Here is a 17,414-nt window from a genome sequence, read left to right on the forward strand (position 1 = left end):
CCACGCCCTTTGGGAGGAGCATGACACGCCCCCCTCAATGGGGCGCTGTGCAGAATTCTACTAGCAACTATAATCTCCCTGAAACTAGTTTTCAAAAGTAGGCAAGTATGATTAATAACTGAAAAATTAGGGAAATGATCTACAGTATGTAATCATTGCTAGATACAGTGCAGGTTATTTGTCCGGGTCTGCGGCCTATTCTCCACTACTAAACCGGGATACAGTCACTTGGTCGACTCTATTTCGTTTGACCACTGAAGGTCAACATGGCTAAGTTTGACAGGATTGGAAGGTTGGCAAAAACATTAGGTAGAGAATGGGACATTCGTTTTTTGTGGGGTTTTTTTTAGCTGACATGTTGCCAGTAATTCTTACCCTACCATCCACTACGCGTGCGGGGAGACAGGGTACACATGATACGTTGTCCATGTCGACATATGTTGACACAGACACCAAATACACACAAAAAAACCCTAATTTCAACATCTTCCCCGTGTCGACCATGTTCATGTTGACATTTTGCTTCTGTAAATATCGACCTAGTATGTCGACCATTCTTAGATGTCAACTAACTGCCGACCAATAGTGGTCGATCTAGTGATTGTCAATCCAGACATTGTTGAACATTTATCCCAGTGCCTAGGAACATTTCCTGACGTGTGTTAAAGGCGATTAAAGTGCCTGGTTTAGGTCTGGGAGTACCTCAGCTCCTCGACTAGCCCCCTTTTTTGTGTTTTATTTCTGAATAAAAGCTACACAAACATATACCATATACTATTGCATTCCTCCTGTATCTTTTGCCCAGAGTTCCATAATATGTTATTATCTGGTCACCCGCTTGTAATGATCTTTGATTTACAGGACTGAATACACCAGAGATACGGGAACAGCAGCCGAGTCAAGATATCAGCAAAGCCTGGACATGGAGAGATTACAGACATTCAGCATTTACCTCCTGTATTTCCAGACATGTGAGTGTGAGCAGGTGTGCTGCAGAGTCAATGGGCCCCCATTACACAGAGCAAAATGCATGTCCTCTTTTGTGATGGGACACGCCCACTGTGTGATGGGGCATGCCTACTCTGTGAGGGAGCAAGCCTACTTTGTGATGGGACACGCCTACTCTGTGATGGGGCACACCTACTACTGCGGGGAGTCAGGGAGACTGCTTGTATTGTAGGGAGTCAGGGAGACTGCTTGTATTGCGGGGAGTCAGGGAGACTGCCACTATTGCAGAGAGAGTTGGCATACCTGTATATGGAAAACATTACATGTCTTTCAGGTCTGTCTCTGGCCTCCAGTGTCAGGATAATAGCTCAGACTGGAAGCCGCATCAGTCTGCCCTGTAGTGAGAAGACAGAAGGGGACATTCGGTGGAACAAGAATGGTCGTCAGCTTGTGAGACACAATTTGCAGAAGGAATATTCATACAATAAGAAAGGTAATGATGGTATTATATTATATTATATATTATAAAAATAATGCAGCCAGTATTTACCCTGCACAGAAACAAAATAACTCACACACATCTAACTCTCTTCAAAGTGATAAAATGGAGAGTGATAAACAACCAACCAATCAGCTCCTAGCTATCATTTTTCAAACCCAGCCTGTAGCATGGCAGGTAGGAGCTGATTGGCTAGCTGTTTATCACTCTCCATTTTTTCACTTTTGAAGATTGATACATCTGGCCCTATACATGTTACATCTGCCCCACCTGCAGTGCACATGGTTTTGCCCATTTTCTGAAAAATTTGTACTGAGCTCAGATCTGAATAAGGCCCAATGTGTTTTTATCTTAATTTTACAAAAAACCCTCACACTCCCGTTACTAAAAACCCTCACACTCCCGTTACTAAAAATCCACACACTCCCGTTACTAAAAATCCACACACTCCCGTTACTAAAAACCCACACACTCCCGTTACTAAAAACCCACACACTCCCGTTACTAAAAACCTACACACTCCCGTTACTAAAAACCCACACACTCCCGTTACTAAAAACTCGTGCACAGCAGGGGGGGTTAGCGCTCGCACCTACCTCTAATGACAGGTGGCATTGTGCCGGGGTGAATGGGTGGTGAATATACTGGGTAACAAAACCTCAGTTGTGTATAAGTAAATGATTATCCTGCATTATTGTTGACCCATTTTACAGGCAGTAATTGTTTTATTGTCCCATTTCACATCAAAGGAGACTTGCAGGTGACTCAGGTCGAGCCCAAACACTCTGGAAACTTCACTTGTATCAAAGGAAAGAATGTCATCCAAAGCGTGGAGCTCATTGTCCTTCAAGGTAGGCCATGGCGAAACGCGTGCATTCCGGCACTTGGGGTGACCGGTGGGGCGTTTTCTATGAGAATATACTGTATATTGTAATGAATTTATTTTGGCATCATCCACCTGCTTTCCATATATATATATATATATATATATATATATATATATAGAAAACCATATAACCGGCACTCTTCCAATGATATAGCTGAGACCCGGTGCCCACCAATTCCCCGGTGACCAAGACAGGGGAGCTGTATACAATACCACTTGTAGGTGTCACTCAGGCCAATAAACAAACAGAGACGGTAGTAGCGTTTATCAACTTTTCATTTGCGGAACGCAAATTTCATCAGGATACAAGACCTTTTTTTTTTTGTCTTGTATCCTGATGAAATTTGCGTTCCGCAAATGAAACGTTGATAAACGCTACTACCGTCTCTGTTTGTTTATTGGCCTGAGTGACACCTACAAGTGGTATTTTATATATATATATATATATATATATTAATATATATATATATATACTAGGTGATTCATCGCGCCCTACGGGCGCTCTTCACACCGTCGTAAGGGGCTGCGCCCCCTTAATTTGTGAACATTTGTATATGAGAAATATAGTTAGAATTGTATGAAAGATGCCTGTATTGCAACTTGAGTTATAGGTGAAATGTGTTAAATAGAGAGCATATGATGTGGAAGGAGGTGTGCATTGTTTTGTTTAATTAAAAAGTGGTTACAGAGTAAGATGTACATTGATAGTGTGGAGGGTACAGTGATATTTGTGGGTGTGGGGGGGGGGGCTGTATGTGCATGTTGTTTAGGTGTGTATGTGCAATAGTATAGTAGGGTGTTTTTGAGTCAGCGGCTCCCCACTGGCGGAGGTCACGACACAGGAAAACAGGGGGCTGGGTAGTGATAGGGGTGTGTGGGCATAAGGGGGACTAAAGAGGAGGGTGGGAGATACTGTGCAGCTTCTGCCAGTGGGTGAGGGTCCAGCGTGGCAGTACAGGAGTACAGGACGGTGGCCCTTAGTCAGTGTCTCCTCCTACTGGGTGGGAGTTCGGGTGCATGAGAGCAGGAGGCTGGGCTATGAGGCATGATAGGGGCATGTGGGCAAAACAGCGTCAGCGACTCCCCAGTGGTGGAAGTTACGGTTCAGGAGAGCAGGAAGCTGGGTAGGGATAGGGGTGTGTGAGTATACGGGGGACTAAAGAGGGGCTTAGGGGTGCCGTGAATTGCGGGAGGGGCGCGGGGGGTGCCGTGAATCAAGTGGGGGCACAGGTGTTGGCGAATCGTGGGAGAGGGCGGGGGTCCGCAAAGCGTGGGAGGGGGCGTGAATTGCGCGAGGGGGGGTTGCGAATCGTGGGAGGGGGAGTGCGTGGGGGTTCCGTGAATTGCGGGAGGGGGGGGCACTGGGCGCGATGAATCACCTAGTTGGTTATATATTCTTGTAGAAGGATGGTAGGATGTTGCTGTCATTCAGAATGCATTTACATAAACAGTAATAGTAGCAGTAAAAGGTCTGACTTAAAACACCTACAGTAAAACAGAACAGGTGTTATATATTATACAAAGAATTGGTTGAGGATGTGTAGGTTGACGTGCACATAGTTCATAGTTGTCACTGGAAAAAATTGCTACAAGAAAAAATCAACACAGAAAGGTCAACACATGTAAATGTTGACATAAGTGTGGCACTTCATCGGTGTCCATGTCGACACATGAGAATGAATATGAAAACATTCAAAAAAAGAAAAATAAATCTTCAAAAACTCATGTCAATCTTTTTCATTGTCGACCATAGCCGTGCCAGTGTTTTGCATGTGCCATTTAATCCTGGGGTTGCCGTGAATCGCGCGCGGGGGTGGGGGGGAGGGAGGAGGTGAGGGGTGGAGGGGTCGTGGGTGGATGCCGTGAATTGCGGGAGGGGGGGTCGCGGGGGGGGGTGGGTGCCGCGAATCGTGGGAGGGGGCGCGGGGGGTTGCAGTGAATCGTGGGAGGGTGGGTCGCGGGGGCGGGGGGTTGCCGCAATGACAGGAGGGGGGGTCAGGGGTGGGGAATCGCGGTAGGGGGGGTCGTGGGGGGCACCGTGAACCGCGGGAGGGTGGCCCGGGGGGTTGGCGCGAATCGTGGGAGGGGGGGTCGCGGGTGCCGCGAATCGCAGGAGGGGGGTGTGTCACGGGGTGGGTCCGCGAATCGCGGGAGTCACCGGGGGTGCCGCGAATTGCGGGGGGTGTGCTGCAAATCGCGGGAGGGGGTCGCGGGGGTGCCGTGAATCGCCACAAGAAAAAATCAGCACAGAAAGGTCAACACATGTAAATGTTGACATAAGTGTGGCACTTCATTGGTATCCATGTCGACACATGAGAATGAATATGAAAACATTGAAAAAGTGAAAAATAAATCTTGTCAACCTTTTTCATTGTCGACCATAGCCATGTCAGTGTTTTGCATGTGCCATTTAATCGTGGGGATGCCGTGAATGGGGGGGGGGGGGAGGGGGGGAGGGAGGTGCATACCTCCCAACATGACCCTCTCCAGGAGGGAGTGGGGAAAAGTGGGGTCCCGTGAAGGGGGCTGCAGGCTTAAATGCATTGATCAATTCATGAACCAAATCTCCACTATTTATTATCAATTAATTTAGTGTGTGCAGAGCCCCTACAAAGGTTGACGTGCACATAGTTCATAGTTGTCACTGGAAAAAAATTGCTACAAGAAAAAATCAACACAGAAAGTTCAACACATGTAAATGTTGACATAAGTGTGGCACTTCATCGGTGTCCATGTCGACACATGAGAATGAATATGAAAACATTCAAAAAAAGAAAAATAAATCTTCAAAAACTCATGTCAACCTTTTTCATTGTCGACCATAGCTGCGCCAGTGTTTTGCATGTGCCATTTAATCCTGGGGTTGCCGTGAATCGTGCGCGGGGGGGGGGGAGGGAGGAGGTGAGGGGTGGAGGGGTCATGGGTGGATGCCGTGAATTGCGGGAGGGGGGGTCGCGGTGGGGGGTGTGTGGGTGCCGCGAATCGTGGGAGGGGGCGCGGGGGGTTGCAGTGAATTGTGGGAGGGTGGGTCGCAGGGGCGGGGGGTTGCCACAATGACAGGAGGAGGGTCAGGGGTGGGGAATCGCGGTAGGGGGGGTCGTGGGGGGCACCGTGAACCGCGGGAGGGTGGCCCGGGGGGTTGGCGCGAATCGTGGGAGGGGGGGGTCGCGGGGTGCCACGAATCGCAGGAGGGGAGGTGTGTCACGGGGTGGGACCGCGAATCGCGGGAGTCACCGGGGGTGCCGCGAATTGCGGGGGGGGGTGCTGCAAATCGTGGGAGGGGGGTCGCGGGGGTGCCGTGAATCGCCATAAGAAAAAATCAACACAGAAAGGTCAACACATGTAAATGTTGACATAAGTGTAGCACTTCATTGGTGTCCATGTCGACACATGAGAATGAATATGAAAACATTGAAAAAGTGAAAAATAAATCTTGTCAACCTTTTTCATTGTCGTCCATAGCCATGTCAGTGTTTTGCATGTGCCATTTAATCGTGGGGATGCTGTGAATGGGGGGGGAGGGGGGGAGGGAGGTGCATACCTCCCAACATGACCCTCTCCAGGAGGGACACATTGCTCTGTTTCTGGACTTTCTTCTTAATTTATGGATTACCATCACCTGTGCTTAAACACCTTTCTTATCAATTACCCTGTTTAAAACAGGTGATGACAATCATAAATTAAGATGGAAGTCCACAAACAGAGCATTCTGTCCCTCCTGGAGAGGGTCATGTTGGGAGGTATGGAGGTGTGGGGCGCTCACCTGGTGTGTCTGGTGAGTAGCTGTGTCTTTGCTGTGTAACATGGAGAGGCAGAGGGTGTCTGGCACTGTCTGTGGGCTCACTGGGCTGGTTCTCTGTCATGTGAGTCAGTCATGTGAGTCAGAGGTTCCACCCAGCGTTACAGCTCCAGACACACTTTGAGTGACAGATGTAGCCAAATATATAAGATATATATATATATATATATATATATATATATACACTTAACATCGGCACTCACCTTTCCTAGTTTTGGGGCGCCCTATGGCTCGTGACCACATTGTTTAAACAGACATTGTAGGGGCTCTGCACACACTAAATTAACTGATAATAAATAGTGGAGATTTGGTTCATGAATTGATCAATGCATTTAAGCCTGCAGCCCCCTTCACAGGACCCCACTTTTCTGCAGGTCCTAACACTATTGCTCAAAATGGCTATAATACACATAGCTATCACATCAATGTTTGATTCCAGGCATGCTATCTGGTCTAAAGCTCACAGCAGACTGTACTTTTATATGTGAGCAGTTACCAACACACCTGTCACTAATCATCTAGGGAACTGGTTAACATAAGCTATGCATTATGGGTTAAAACAGGGTGCAGGAAAGAATGTGACCACAATAAGACTAAATTTAAAAATCAAGAATCAAACATTGATGTGATAGCTATGTGTATTATAGCCATTTTGAGCAATAGTGTTAGGACCTGCAGAAAAGTGGGGTCCCGTGAAGGGGGCTGCAGGCTTAAATGCATTGATCAATTCATGAACCAAATCTCCACTATTTATTATCAGTTAATTTAGTGTGTGCAGAGCCCCTACAAAGTCTGTTTAAACAATGTGGTCACAAGCCATAGGGCACCCCAAAACTAGGAAAGGTGAGTGCCGATGTTTAGTGTATATATTGTTTATTAGATTAATTTTTTTAATTAGTCTTATTGTGGTCACATTCTCTCCTGCACCCTGTTTTAACCCATAATGCATAGCTTATGTTAACCAGTTCCCTAGATGATTAGTGACAGGTGTGTTGGTAACTGCTCACATATAAAAGCATAGGGCGGGATGTACTAAAAGGAAAATGCCGTAAAACGGGGGTTTTACCGCATTATCCTATTTACCATTACCCATCCACCCCGTTTTCGCATGGCAGGGTATCGCCACCCAGAGGTCCGCGCGCCCCCCCCCCCCCCCGTCCTCCTTATCTCCTCCTCCGCCAACAGGTGTCACAGCCGGGAGGACATCCAGCTTCATGGGGGAGGAGGAAAAGCAGGGGGACACTGGCAGCCGTCAGGAGGTGAAGGAGACCCCCGCAGACCACATCACAGGTATCGCGGGGGTCTCCGTCACCGCAACCCGATGCTGGCCGCATATGTTAGTACATATGCGGCTGCCAGGCGAAGGGCGGCGATGTATATTAATACATCCCGCCCATAGTGTGCTGTGAGCTTTAGACCAGATAGCATGCCTGGAATCAAGCATTGATTCCAGGCATGCTATTGAAAAAAAAAAAAAAAAAACATTTTAAAACACTGGGCTGCCCCCTGAGCTGCTGAACCCAACTAAAGTCCTCTCGGGAGGCTGCGGGCAGAAATGTCGGTGCCAGCAGCACTCACACCCAAACCCAGAACAACTAAATAGTGGCCTGCGTAAGTGGCCTTACGTGGTCCGGTGCCTCCGCTCTGAGCGCTGTGGTGGTTCCTGTATCCGCTTCCCGGTTACTGCTGCTACTTGTTGCCAAGTCCCGGGATGGTAGGTGACCTAGGTTTGCAGCATAGTATACGACACAGGGGGGATAAGTCTATGGAAGAGGTGGTGCTCTGTGTATAGGTGGGGAAAAAGAAAAAGAAAAGTGGAGAGAGATAAACTGTCGAACTAATGCTTGTTCTGACCTTCTGACCCTGTTGACATTTCATGTGTCGACAAGCCCTGTTGACCTCTAGTGGTCTACATAATATATGTTGATGACCTTCATTCAGTTGACACTATGGGGCAGATGTATTAAGCCTTAACAAGAGATAAATGTGAGGGTGATAAGGAGAGATAAACGTTCAGCCAATCAGCTTCTTACTGACTTTATTCAAACACAGCCTGTAACATGACACATAGCAGGTGATTGGCTGGACGTTTATCTCTCCTTATCACCCCTGGATTTATCTCTTATTAAAGCTTAATACATCTGCCACATTGACCCATACCAGTTTGAAAAATGACAGAAGCTGATGGGTCAGAACTTTCTCTCCTCTCCTCTCCTCTCCTTTCCTCTCCAAGCTTTGATACATCTCCCTGAATTTCGCAGTCAGGATTGTTCCATGATTAATTAAATTAGATCAATTGGTTTGGTTTAATTGACATTCCAGCGGTCGTTACCTGATCCCCTGCGATCACCCGCCAACCACAGTAACTGAGCTTTGCGTGACCTGGTCATTCAGACCTCAGTGTTCATTCTATCACCCGCTATCTTAGAAAACCCATGCAGTTCCTGATCCCTGCCTGGGGTGTCGCTGTCTGCTGTGGTGTTTCTAGCATAGGTCTGGATTACATATCAGTACTGATGTACAGACTACACAGTGCTAGAAACACCACAGCAGACAGCTACACCCCAGGCAGAGAATAGGAGTGCATGGGTTTTCTAAGATAGCGGGTGCTAGAATGAACACTAGACCTTGAGGTGGCGGGGCCCATCTTCACTCACCGGCCTTTATTTTGCCCCCTCCCCAGTGTCGGTGCACCCCTCTGCCACTCTGTTTGCATCAGAGAACCTGCGGCTGGACATAGCGTCATATCCTGCGCTGCCTGTTCGGGCTTCTTGGTGGAAAGATGGAAACTATATTGGAAGTCAGAGTTACCTGGAGAAGAACAATGTCGGGATAGAAGACAGTGGCAGTTACACGTGCCATGCTGAGATGGGTGACAGGACTGAAGTCGTCACTATGGAGATCAGAGTGAAAGGTATCACAGCCAATCAGTCTCTCCACCACCGTAATGGTTCTGTATCACTATTTCTGAAGTCGATGTTTGATTTATTTGCTACACTGATTTGTTTGCATTACTGACCGTAAATCTAAATAAGGGAGACAGAATGAGCTGTTATACAGTAATAATGAAGGGAGAGACAGTGAGTCAGATTCTCTAAGCTTCAAAAGTGATCAAATGGAGAGTGATAAACAGCCAGCCAATCAGCTCCTGACTGTCATTTTTCAAACACAGTCTGTGACATGGCAGGTAGGAACTGATTGGCTGGCTGTTTATCACTCTCCATTTTATCACTTTTGAAGCTTAGAGAATCTAGCCCAGTGTATTACCATTGGATGGCAGCTTTCTGATGTTTGCCGCCATCCAATGAGAAACATTTGAATGTGTTCTGATGGTCACGCCCCTGCACCCAGCCACGGTGCAGTACTTCTGCACATACGTGGCCACATTGAAGATGTTTGTGCATGCACCAATCATATGAATTTTTTTTTCTACCAAATTCTTTTGAGTGATGGTCATTGACTATCGAATTGAAAGATTTGATGTTGGAAGCCCAGCCATCATTGGATGGTGGTCTTCCGATGTCCATCCCTACCAGGTACTAGGACCCAGAGCAGCAAGCAGAGGCGCAACCTCCAAATTAATAGGCACGCACCTGAGTGTCCCTCTCTAATGGGTATAAACAGCGCTACAAGAATTATTCCACTATTCCATTAAACCAGGGCTGGGCAACACCGGCCCTCCAGATGTTAGTGAACTACACATCCCAGGATGCTTTGCATTAGTTTTGCTATGTGGCCATGCTGAAACTGATGCAAGGAATGCTGGGATGTGTAGTTTATCAACATCTGGAGGGCCAGTGTTGCCCAGCCCTGCATTAAACAGTGATACTGCAACTTAGGTGCACTACAAGAACCAGCGTACCCTGTACACTATGGGCCAGATGTACTAAGCTTCAAAAGTGATAAAATGGAGAGTGATAAACAGTCAGCCAATCAGCTCCTGCCTGACATTTTTCAAACACAGCCTGTGACATGGCAGGTAGTAGCTGATTGGCTGGATGTTTATCACTCTCCATTTTATCACTTTTGAAGCTTAGTACATCTGGCCCTATGGCTGCAACTGTATATATTTTATATATATGCAATCCTGGATCACCAACACTCTGACTCCCCCAAGGGGTATCCTGCTCGGGTGCCCACAGTGCAGGAAAATGATCTGGTGTAGATAACAACAAACAAACCAGCGGCGCTCACACCTTTCTGACGAAGGGGATATGTTCCCCAAAATATATGGGTTACATATATATAGATTTTCTTGGGATATGGTGAATATTTCACATAAGAAGAATCCCCCGTTTTTTTTCCAGCACTGGATATAATAATTCCTTTAATGATACAATAGAGGTACATGGTGCAGTATTTCTCCTTTGAATTAAAACTATACAGGAAGTTTCATTGTTAGATAACCCCAAGGGATCCTGCAAGTTCACATTTCTCGAACAGCCGATCTAGAATTTATAAAACGACATGAAAGGATTTTAGTCTTCATAGTAAAGAGCCACGTTTGAGTCACGGTCCCCTGTCAATGGGCTCAGCCAGAGAACCAATGGGGGGGAGGCAGGAGAGTAGCATGAGGGGTGAGTAACTCTTTCCTGGTACAGGTACGGAACATGAGAAAATTGTAATAAACACTCCAGAGCGTGAATTGTTTCCCTATATAGGACTACTCTTCACATTTACCCCACTTTTTTGCAGGTTTTGCTCCTTCCCCAGCCGTTGTGTACACGTCAAAGAAGAACCCCGTAATGATCCCATTTATCTTCAATTTCAAGGCGCGGGAAACGCCTATGGCCCATGAAGTGGGCATAGTGGAAGGGAACGTTACTTACCCCTCCCAGCTGATAAAAAAACTCACAGTAGATGCGGGAGCCGCGTGTTGGAGTGAGAGGTGCTACTCAAAGTCCCAACCCGGGAATCCCAATGACCTCAGCCTGTATCTGTCTAAGCCTATGAGTGGTCATTATAGGATGGACGTTGTTCTAAGGATCGTTGGCTCCACGAGGCTCAAGAGGCTATCGAGAGACGTGTGCGTGGCTAATCTCACAGGTAAGGCAGGGACAAGGCTCTCTTAACCTTTTGAGCGCCAATGTTGCGGTGACAGACCCTCAAAATATCCGCTAAAAATACCAGAGTCACTCACAGAAACTGTTCTTTTTTTTTAGTGCAATATTTAACTAAACTTCAATGAATTGACTCGGCTGTATTTGTATTATTATTATTATACTAAAAAAAGAGTCGCTGTGAGCGGCGCTGCTATTTTTAGCGGATATTTTGAGGATCTCTCACAGCAACATTGGCAATCAAAGGGTTATGGCAATATAAATGATGGGGGAGATATATGAGACCTTGGAGAGATATATGGCAGGTTTCCAGAAGGGCTTGTGGAACAAACTATAGCAAAAGAAGCTTTGATCTTTCTTATATTAGAAGGTTTGACCGTTTCAAAAAATCTAGGGCGAAACGTACGTCATCATGTTACATGTAGAGTGTCCTTACCCAGATTTGGCGATACCTCCAGTGTATACTGCATGTACACCAACTGTGACTACTGTATGTGCACCAACCGTGAATACTGTATGTGCACCAACAGTGTATACTGTATGTACAGACAAACCATGTATACTGTATGTACACCAGCTGTGTATACTGTATGTACACCGACCGTGCATAATGTACGTGCACCAACCGTGAATACTGTATGTGCACCAACAGTGTATACTGTATGTACAGACAAACCATGTATACTGTATGTACACCAGCTGTGTATACTGTATGTACACCGACCGTGCATAATGTACGTGCACCAACTGTGAATACTGTATGTGCACCAACCGTGTATACTGTATGCACAGACAAACCATGTATACTGTATGTACACCTGCTGTGCATACTGTATGTACCGACAAATCGTGTATACTGTATGTGCACCAACCATGCATATTGTATTCCAACATAAATATAAATTATTATTTCTAGTCTAGCAATGTATTTGAGAGTTATGGCTCATAGACCATGTACAGTACCTGTGTTTCCAATCTAAGCTTACCAGGATAGTGAGTAGCACCATAGCCATTATTACCAGCAATTCTTTAGAATATTCATTTCATATGAGAATGGACTCGGTTTTAATCATCATTTTATTTTGTTGTCTGTATCATTTTAGATGTATTTCTATGTTCACTTATTTCTTTAATCGCGTTACATATTTTTCTGTCATATGTGAATCATTTATGTCACTATAGTGCAATGTCTCTAATACATGGGAATCTTCTTTTTTGGGATCTGGCGTAATCCATATGGAATGGAAGTAACCTACTGTCCCTAGCTAAGCTGGTGGCTCTCAGTATCCGCTTCTGGTTAGCTGTTTGCAGACTCATAGCTGGAGTTTATAGGGGTCCTCTTCATCTATCCAGCATATACATGACACGACCTGGGAAGATAAGCAATATATATATATATATATATATATATATATATATATATATATATATGTAATATTCAGCGTCTGTTTCCTGCGCTGTATTGGTGGTTTATTGGCAGAATTCTCATTCTTAGTGTCCGCGTCACCCGGATCCATCAGAATGGAGTCTAACGTCACTCTCCGCTGTAACGTAACCTGCATAGACCAAGATGGGAAACTCTGCTGGCATCATGCAACCATAGGGCAGGAGATCTGCGGCCCAGTGGGGAAAAGTACATTGGCCAAGGTAATCACGGCTGTGCCGGAGACTATGGGGAACTGGACCTGCAGTGTAATGGTTGGAGCGGAGAAGAAGGTCACTGCTAATCTGATGCTGGGTGAGTGTTCAGTTGTTATTAGTGCCATAGCTCACGCAGGGGGGATATACTGTTGCCCAGAAGCCCCTCTTCCCCACAGCCTGCCCAGCAGCCACTGCATACTGTAAAAAAGGGCAAAGTGGAAATGCCGGGCATGCTCCTAGACCATCTCTGAAGTACATGGCATCTATTCATGGCTTGCTCCTCCGGCAGAGCAGCCGGTTAGAGAGTCCTCCCACAAACAACCTTTCCCCCATCACAGTGATTTTTGGAGAAACATTCCCCTTAGTTACTAATAATTGTATTTCTTATCTGCTTTCCCCAGAGGTGCAGCCGAACTTCCCGGATCTGTTCTGGGTGATAGTCGGAGTCCTCGTGTTCCTCTTAATCGTCGTCATCATTGTTATCCTGATCGCTCGTCATCGCAGGGTGGTGAGTAAGGTGCCCACAGACGCTACAATTGTACTGTACTATGCGTTTTTGACTGTACAATGGTTCTATACAATTTTTCTTCCAGCTTGCTATGAGATGTGCACTTGGATGCATGTGATGAACCCATGTTTGTAATGTTAAATTTCAGATGTAGTCTAAAAAGTACGTGCAGCACGTACTTTTTTAGACATACAATATCGGGCTCCCAGGAACATAAACACCATCCAATAATTGTACATAAGATGCAATTTGTGCTTAAAAAGTACAAAACGCATTCGATAATTGATGCGTCTGTGGGCACCTAGTAATATTATTATATACTCATGATAAAGCACTGACATACTCCGCAGCGGTGTACAAGGTTACTGGGAATGTTTTCTGGTTGTCCTGTGTGCAGGACGACCCAGGGCAGATAATGTCTTATCCTGCAGGGGATTCCACTGACCGGTTCTGGAGGGGATCACAGGCGTAGCACGACATTGGCTGGCTCCATAAAAATCTTTTACTGATGCTCCCTCTTCTGTAGCCAATCAGAAGCAGCCGGCATTGTTTATAATAAACAACAGGAACACAACAAACCTGGTCCTCATTGGTCGGTGCTATGGAGGGCCCTCCGGGGAATGTAGGGGTAATAAGAACCTATATTTATGGGCTTGGCCAGCCACCGGAGGGGTGTGGTGAGCCATGAGAGAACACTTGCAGCCCAGCACACAGGTCTGAATCGGGCCCATAGTGTGTCTTCGATTAGTAAAAGCAGTGGCCTGTAGAAAATGCACCATAGTCCTGTGCACAGTGCACTATAATGGAACATATGTATGATTTATTACTTAAGTGCAAAGTCTGCCACCTGATTCCCAGGGGAAGAGGTAGGGGGCCCCAAACAGAGGGGCCCACCGGAGGTTTCACTTTCCCAGCACAGCCAAAATAATCTGCCCAGTCCCCCCTTCCCAGGGGAAGAGGTAGGGGGCCCCAAACAGAGGGGCCCATCGGAGGTTTCACTTTCCCAGCACAGCCAAAATAATCTGCCCAGTCCCCCCTAGGGCTTATTGTTCTGATGTTGTCGTATATTTATGTAACACTCACCTGGGAAACCCATCAGCAAATAAGATGTTTAATGATCAGTAAAGTCTGCTGGTGTCAGTGGTTTGTGCCTTGTACTCAGCACCCACTTTATTAATTAGTTCAGCTAACGAGCCGCTAAAGACTTCATAACCCTTACCTGGACCACCGTCATGAACATAAGCATTAATGTCATTATATAAAGGATACTGTATGTACCATAAGGTACTAAGGGCCGGATGTATTAAAATGATTAAGTGGAGAGTGATAAACATCTAGCCAATCAGCTCCTACCTGTCATGTTAGAGGCTGGGTTTGAAAAATGACAGGTAGGAGCTGATTGGCTGGCTGTTTATTACTCTCCACTTTATCACTTTTTGAAGCTTGATACATTCGACGCCTGCATCAAGTTTTCCCTTCCTGATGCTGTTTGGTGTCGCACATGCGCACTGCAATACAAATGCATATGCAATCATCTGATAATTGATCCAGTCTGAATAACCCCAATAGATGCCTCTTTGTGTGTGTGTGTGTGTGTGTGTGTGTGTGTGTGTGTGTGTGTGTGTGTGTGTGTGTGTGTGTGTGGTCATGTTGGTGATATAACAATGGCATTAGGAGATGAATACGTTTTTGGTTTTCCTTGCAGCGGCGGGCGAGGTACAGGGCATGGCTGTTAGAGAATCTGCACCAGCACAGAAGATGCGAGTGTAAAGGGTAAGTGCACTGACAATGTGGCGTGCACAGTGTGCCCGTATCCCCCCCCCCCCCCAGGTGCGCCATTGGTGTACCGAGCTTATAGGTTATGGCAGGCAGCAAAGTAGAAACATAGAATTTGACGGCAGATAAGAACCATTTGGCCCATCTAGTCTGCCCCTTTTTTATCTTTCAGGTAATCTCAACCCTTTTTAATCCTTATTTCTTTGTAAGGATATTCATATGCCTATCCCAAGCATGCTTAAATTGTTCTATCCCCCATTATGCACGTGCCTAGGGGCCACATTTGTTGAAGGGAGACTCTTGTTTTATTCAGTGCTGAATTTCCCAGTAACTACATGATTTTTGCACTGCATTGTACCGTACGCTATCTTGAATGGAGTTTGGACAGTAGGCATGGGCTGGTTTTGCATTTCCTACTGGGCCACACTCCACTACAGATGCTGTATGTTTTGGGACAGTGGATATATTTTATATTTACTGGGAAATGGTTAGACCAATCAGTGTGCGTCGTGCCTGGTGGCTGGCCAATCAGCTGGCAGACATCTGCCTCAGTGTGATCTTTCTGGCTGGGCCTAAGTCACATTGGAAAATGTCAGCTGTCCACACTCCACTCATGATATAGTGGAAATGTTTAGTAGCTACTGGGGGTGGAGAGGTGGCTGATGTTGTGCTAAGGGGTGGATGGGGGGGAGGTCAACTCAGGGTCCAGTCACTGCCAGATCGGTAATGGCACAGTGGCTATTGGAGATATGGCGGGTCATAATAAGTCATGTCATATGACTATGTCACCCATGTCCCTTATAAGGTGTTAGATGTCCCGTACGCACTTTATATGCCTGTAAAATGTTCCCCACGGTCTATACGGGATGCAGTCAAAATCCAGACGGACAAAATCCAAGCAGGGTCAAAATCCCGAATGGGTCATAATACCGACAAGGACAAAATCCCGACAAGGACAAAATCCCGACATTTAAAATACAGACAAGGACAAAATCCCGACATATAGAAAGTACAGGTGAAACAGTCAACATGACTTTGGGTCGACAGGTCAAAAGGTCGACATGGGTATTTTTCACTGTTTTTTGACCCGACATGTAACGACATGCGGTAATTCATGCCCTACCATCCACTAGGATGTGGTGGGAGAATAAAATAGTGTGCCGAGCGCAGCGTGCCCGAAGCACGGGGCTGCGGATGCGAGGGGCTGCGGTTCACCTCTGCCTGTGTCCATGTCGACTGTTTCGACATTCGGGTCAAAAAACAGCTAAAAAACACATGTTGACCTCGCTACCTGTTGACCCAAAGTCATGTTGACTGTTTCACCTGCACATTCTATATGTCGGTATTTTGACCATGTCGGGATTTTAAATGTCGGGATTTTGTCCTTGTTGGTATTTTAAATGTCGGGATTTTGTCCTTGTCGGTATTACGACCCATTCGGGATTTTGACCCTGTCAGGATTTTGACCGTCGGGATTTCATACCGAATCCGTCTATACGGTACTGCAGAGTTTGCAGAAGTTGGGGTATTACAAATGCGCGCAGTACTTCCTGGTGACCGACTCTTCTGTCTCCCAGATTTGCACCTCAGCGGCTAAGGGAGAACATCTGATTGTACCGTACACAATACAGCACTACCAGTGACACTTGATGGACATCGCACCTTTCCCATGCTGGAAACCTGCAGAACATTGCATTATTAATCCATCACTTGCTGGGAACCTGCAGAACATTGCACCATTAACCCATCACTTGGAACCTTAAGAATACTGCTACATCAAGCATTCACTTGCTGGAACCCTGCTGTACTCCTGTACATTGCTCTAGTAACCCATTAGTTTCTGCAGAGCATCGCTCTATTCCGCTCTCATTCTTGCGGCATTATTCCAGGTTCTTGTATTTTTTTATATATATATAAAGAGATTTTACTACTGTGCAAAGTGCGACCTCTTCTATATTCTATTACTGTATAACTCCTCCGTATGATCCTGCTGTGATATCCTGCTTTAGGGCACATTGCTATGGTGAGTAGTGACATCATTAGTGAGTCACATCTCGGGACACGGCTACTTGTGTATTATCAGGTAAGTAGTTCTCCAACAAGTTACCACAAAGGCATTTTGTCAAACTGAACATTTTACCTGAGGTTCCATAAGTTACACATTAATACATTATTTACAAAGTGACAGCGCATTTCGCCTGATCCAGCGGGTTACTAGTCCGTTTCACGGACTGTAACGCGTTTCACCTGATGTCAGTCATTTTTCACCTCATCCAGCTGGATACTAGCATGTTTCA

At 46.1% G+C, this 17,414-nt stretch overlaps 2 protein-coding genes across 2 annotated transcripts; both read left to right on the forward strand.

Annotated features, from left to right (window-relative positions):
• The first annotated feature begins 266 nt into the window (after positions 1–266).
• Positions 267–10,640, forward strand: LOC146009774 (hemicentin-1-like). The gene is made up of 6 exons (XM_083150234.1): positions 267–292; positions 862–971; positions 1,283–1,441; positions 2,197–2,298; positions 8,816–9,046; positions 10,576–10,640. The coding sequence occupies exons 1-6, from the start codon at positions 267–269 to the stop codon at positions 10,638–10,640; spliced, it is 693 nt and encodes a 230-aa protein (XP_083006360.1).
• A 198-nt stretch (positions 10,641–10,838) lies between these two features.
• Positions 10,839–16,997, forward strand: LOC146007299 (uncharacterized). The gene is made up of 5 exons (XM_083145645.1): positions 10,839–11,178; positions 12,688–12,930; positions 13,235–13,341; positions 15,047–15,114; positions 16,695–16,997. The coding sequence occupies exons 1-5, from the start codon at positions 10,878–10,880 to the stop codon at positions 16,726–16,728; spliced, it is 753 nt and encodes a 250-aa protein (XP_083001771.1). The 5' UTR covers positions 10,839–10,877; the 3' UTR covers positions 16,729–16,997.
• Positions 16,998–17,414: the final 417 nt, after the last annotated feature.

This window comes from Crinia signifera, chromosome 6 (assembly GCF_055691185.1).
Source record: "Crinia signifera chromosome 6, ASM5569118v1, whole genome shotgun sequence".
Taxonomy (NCBI): Eukaryota; Metazoa; Chordata; class Amphibia; order Anura; family Myobatrachidae; genus Crinia; species Crinia signifera.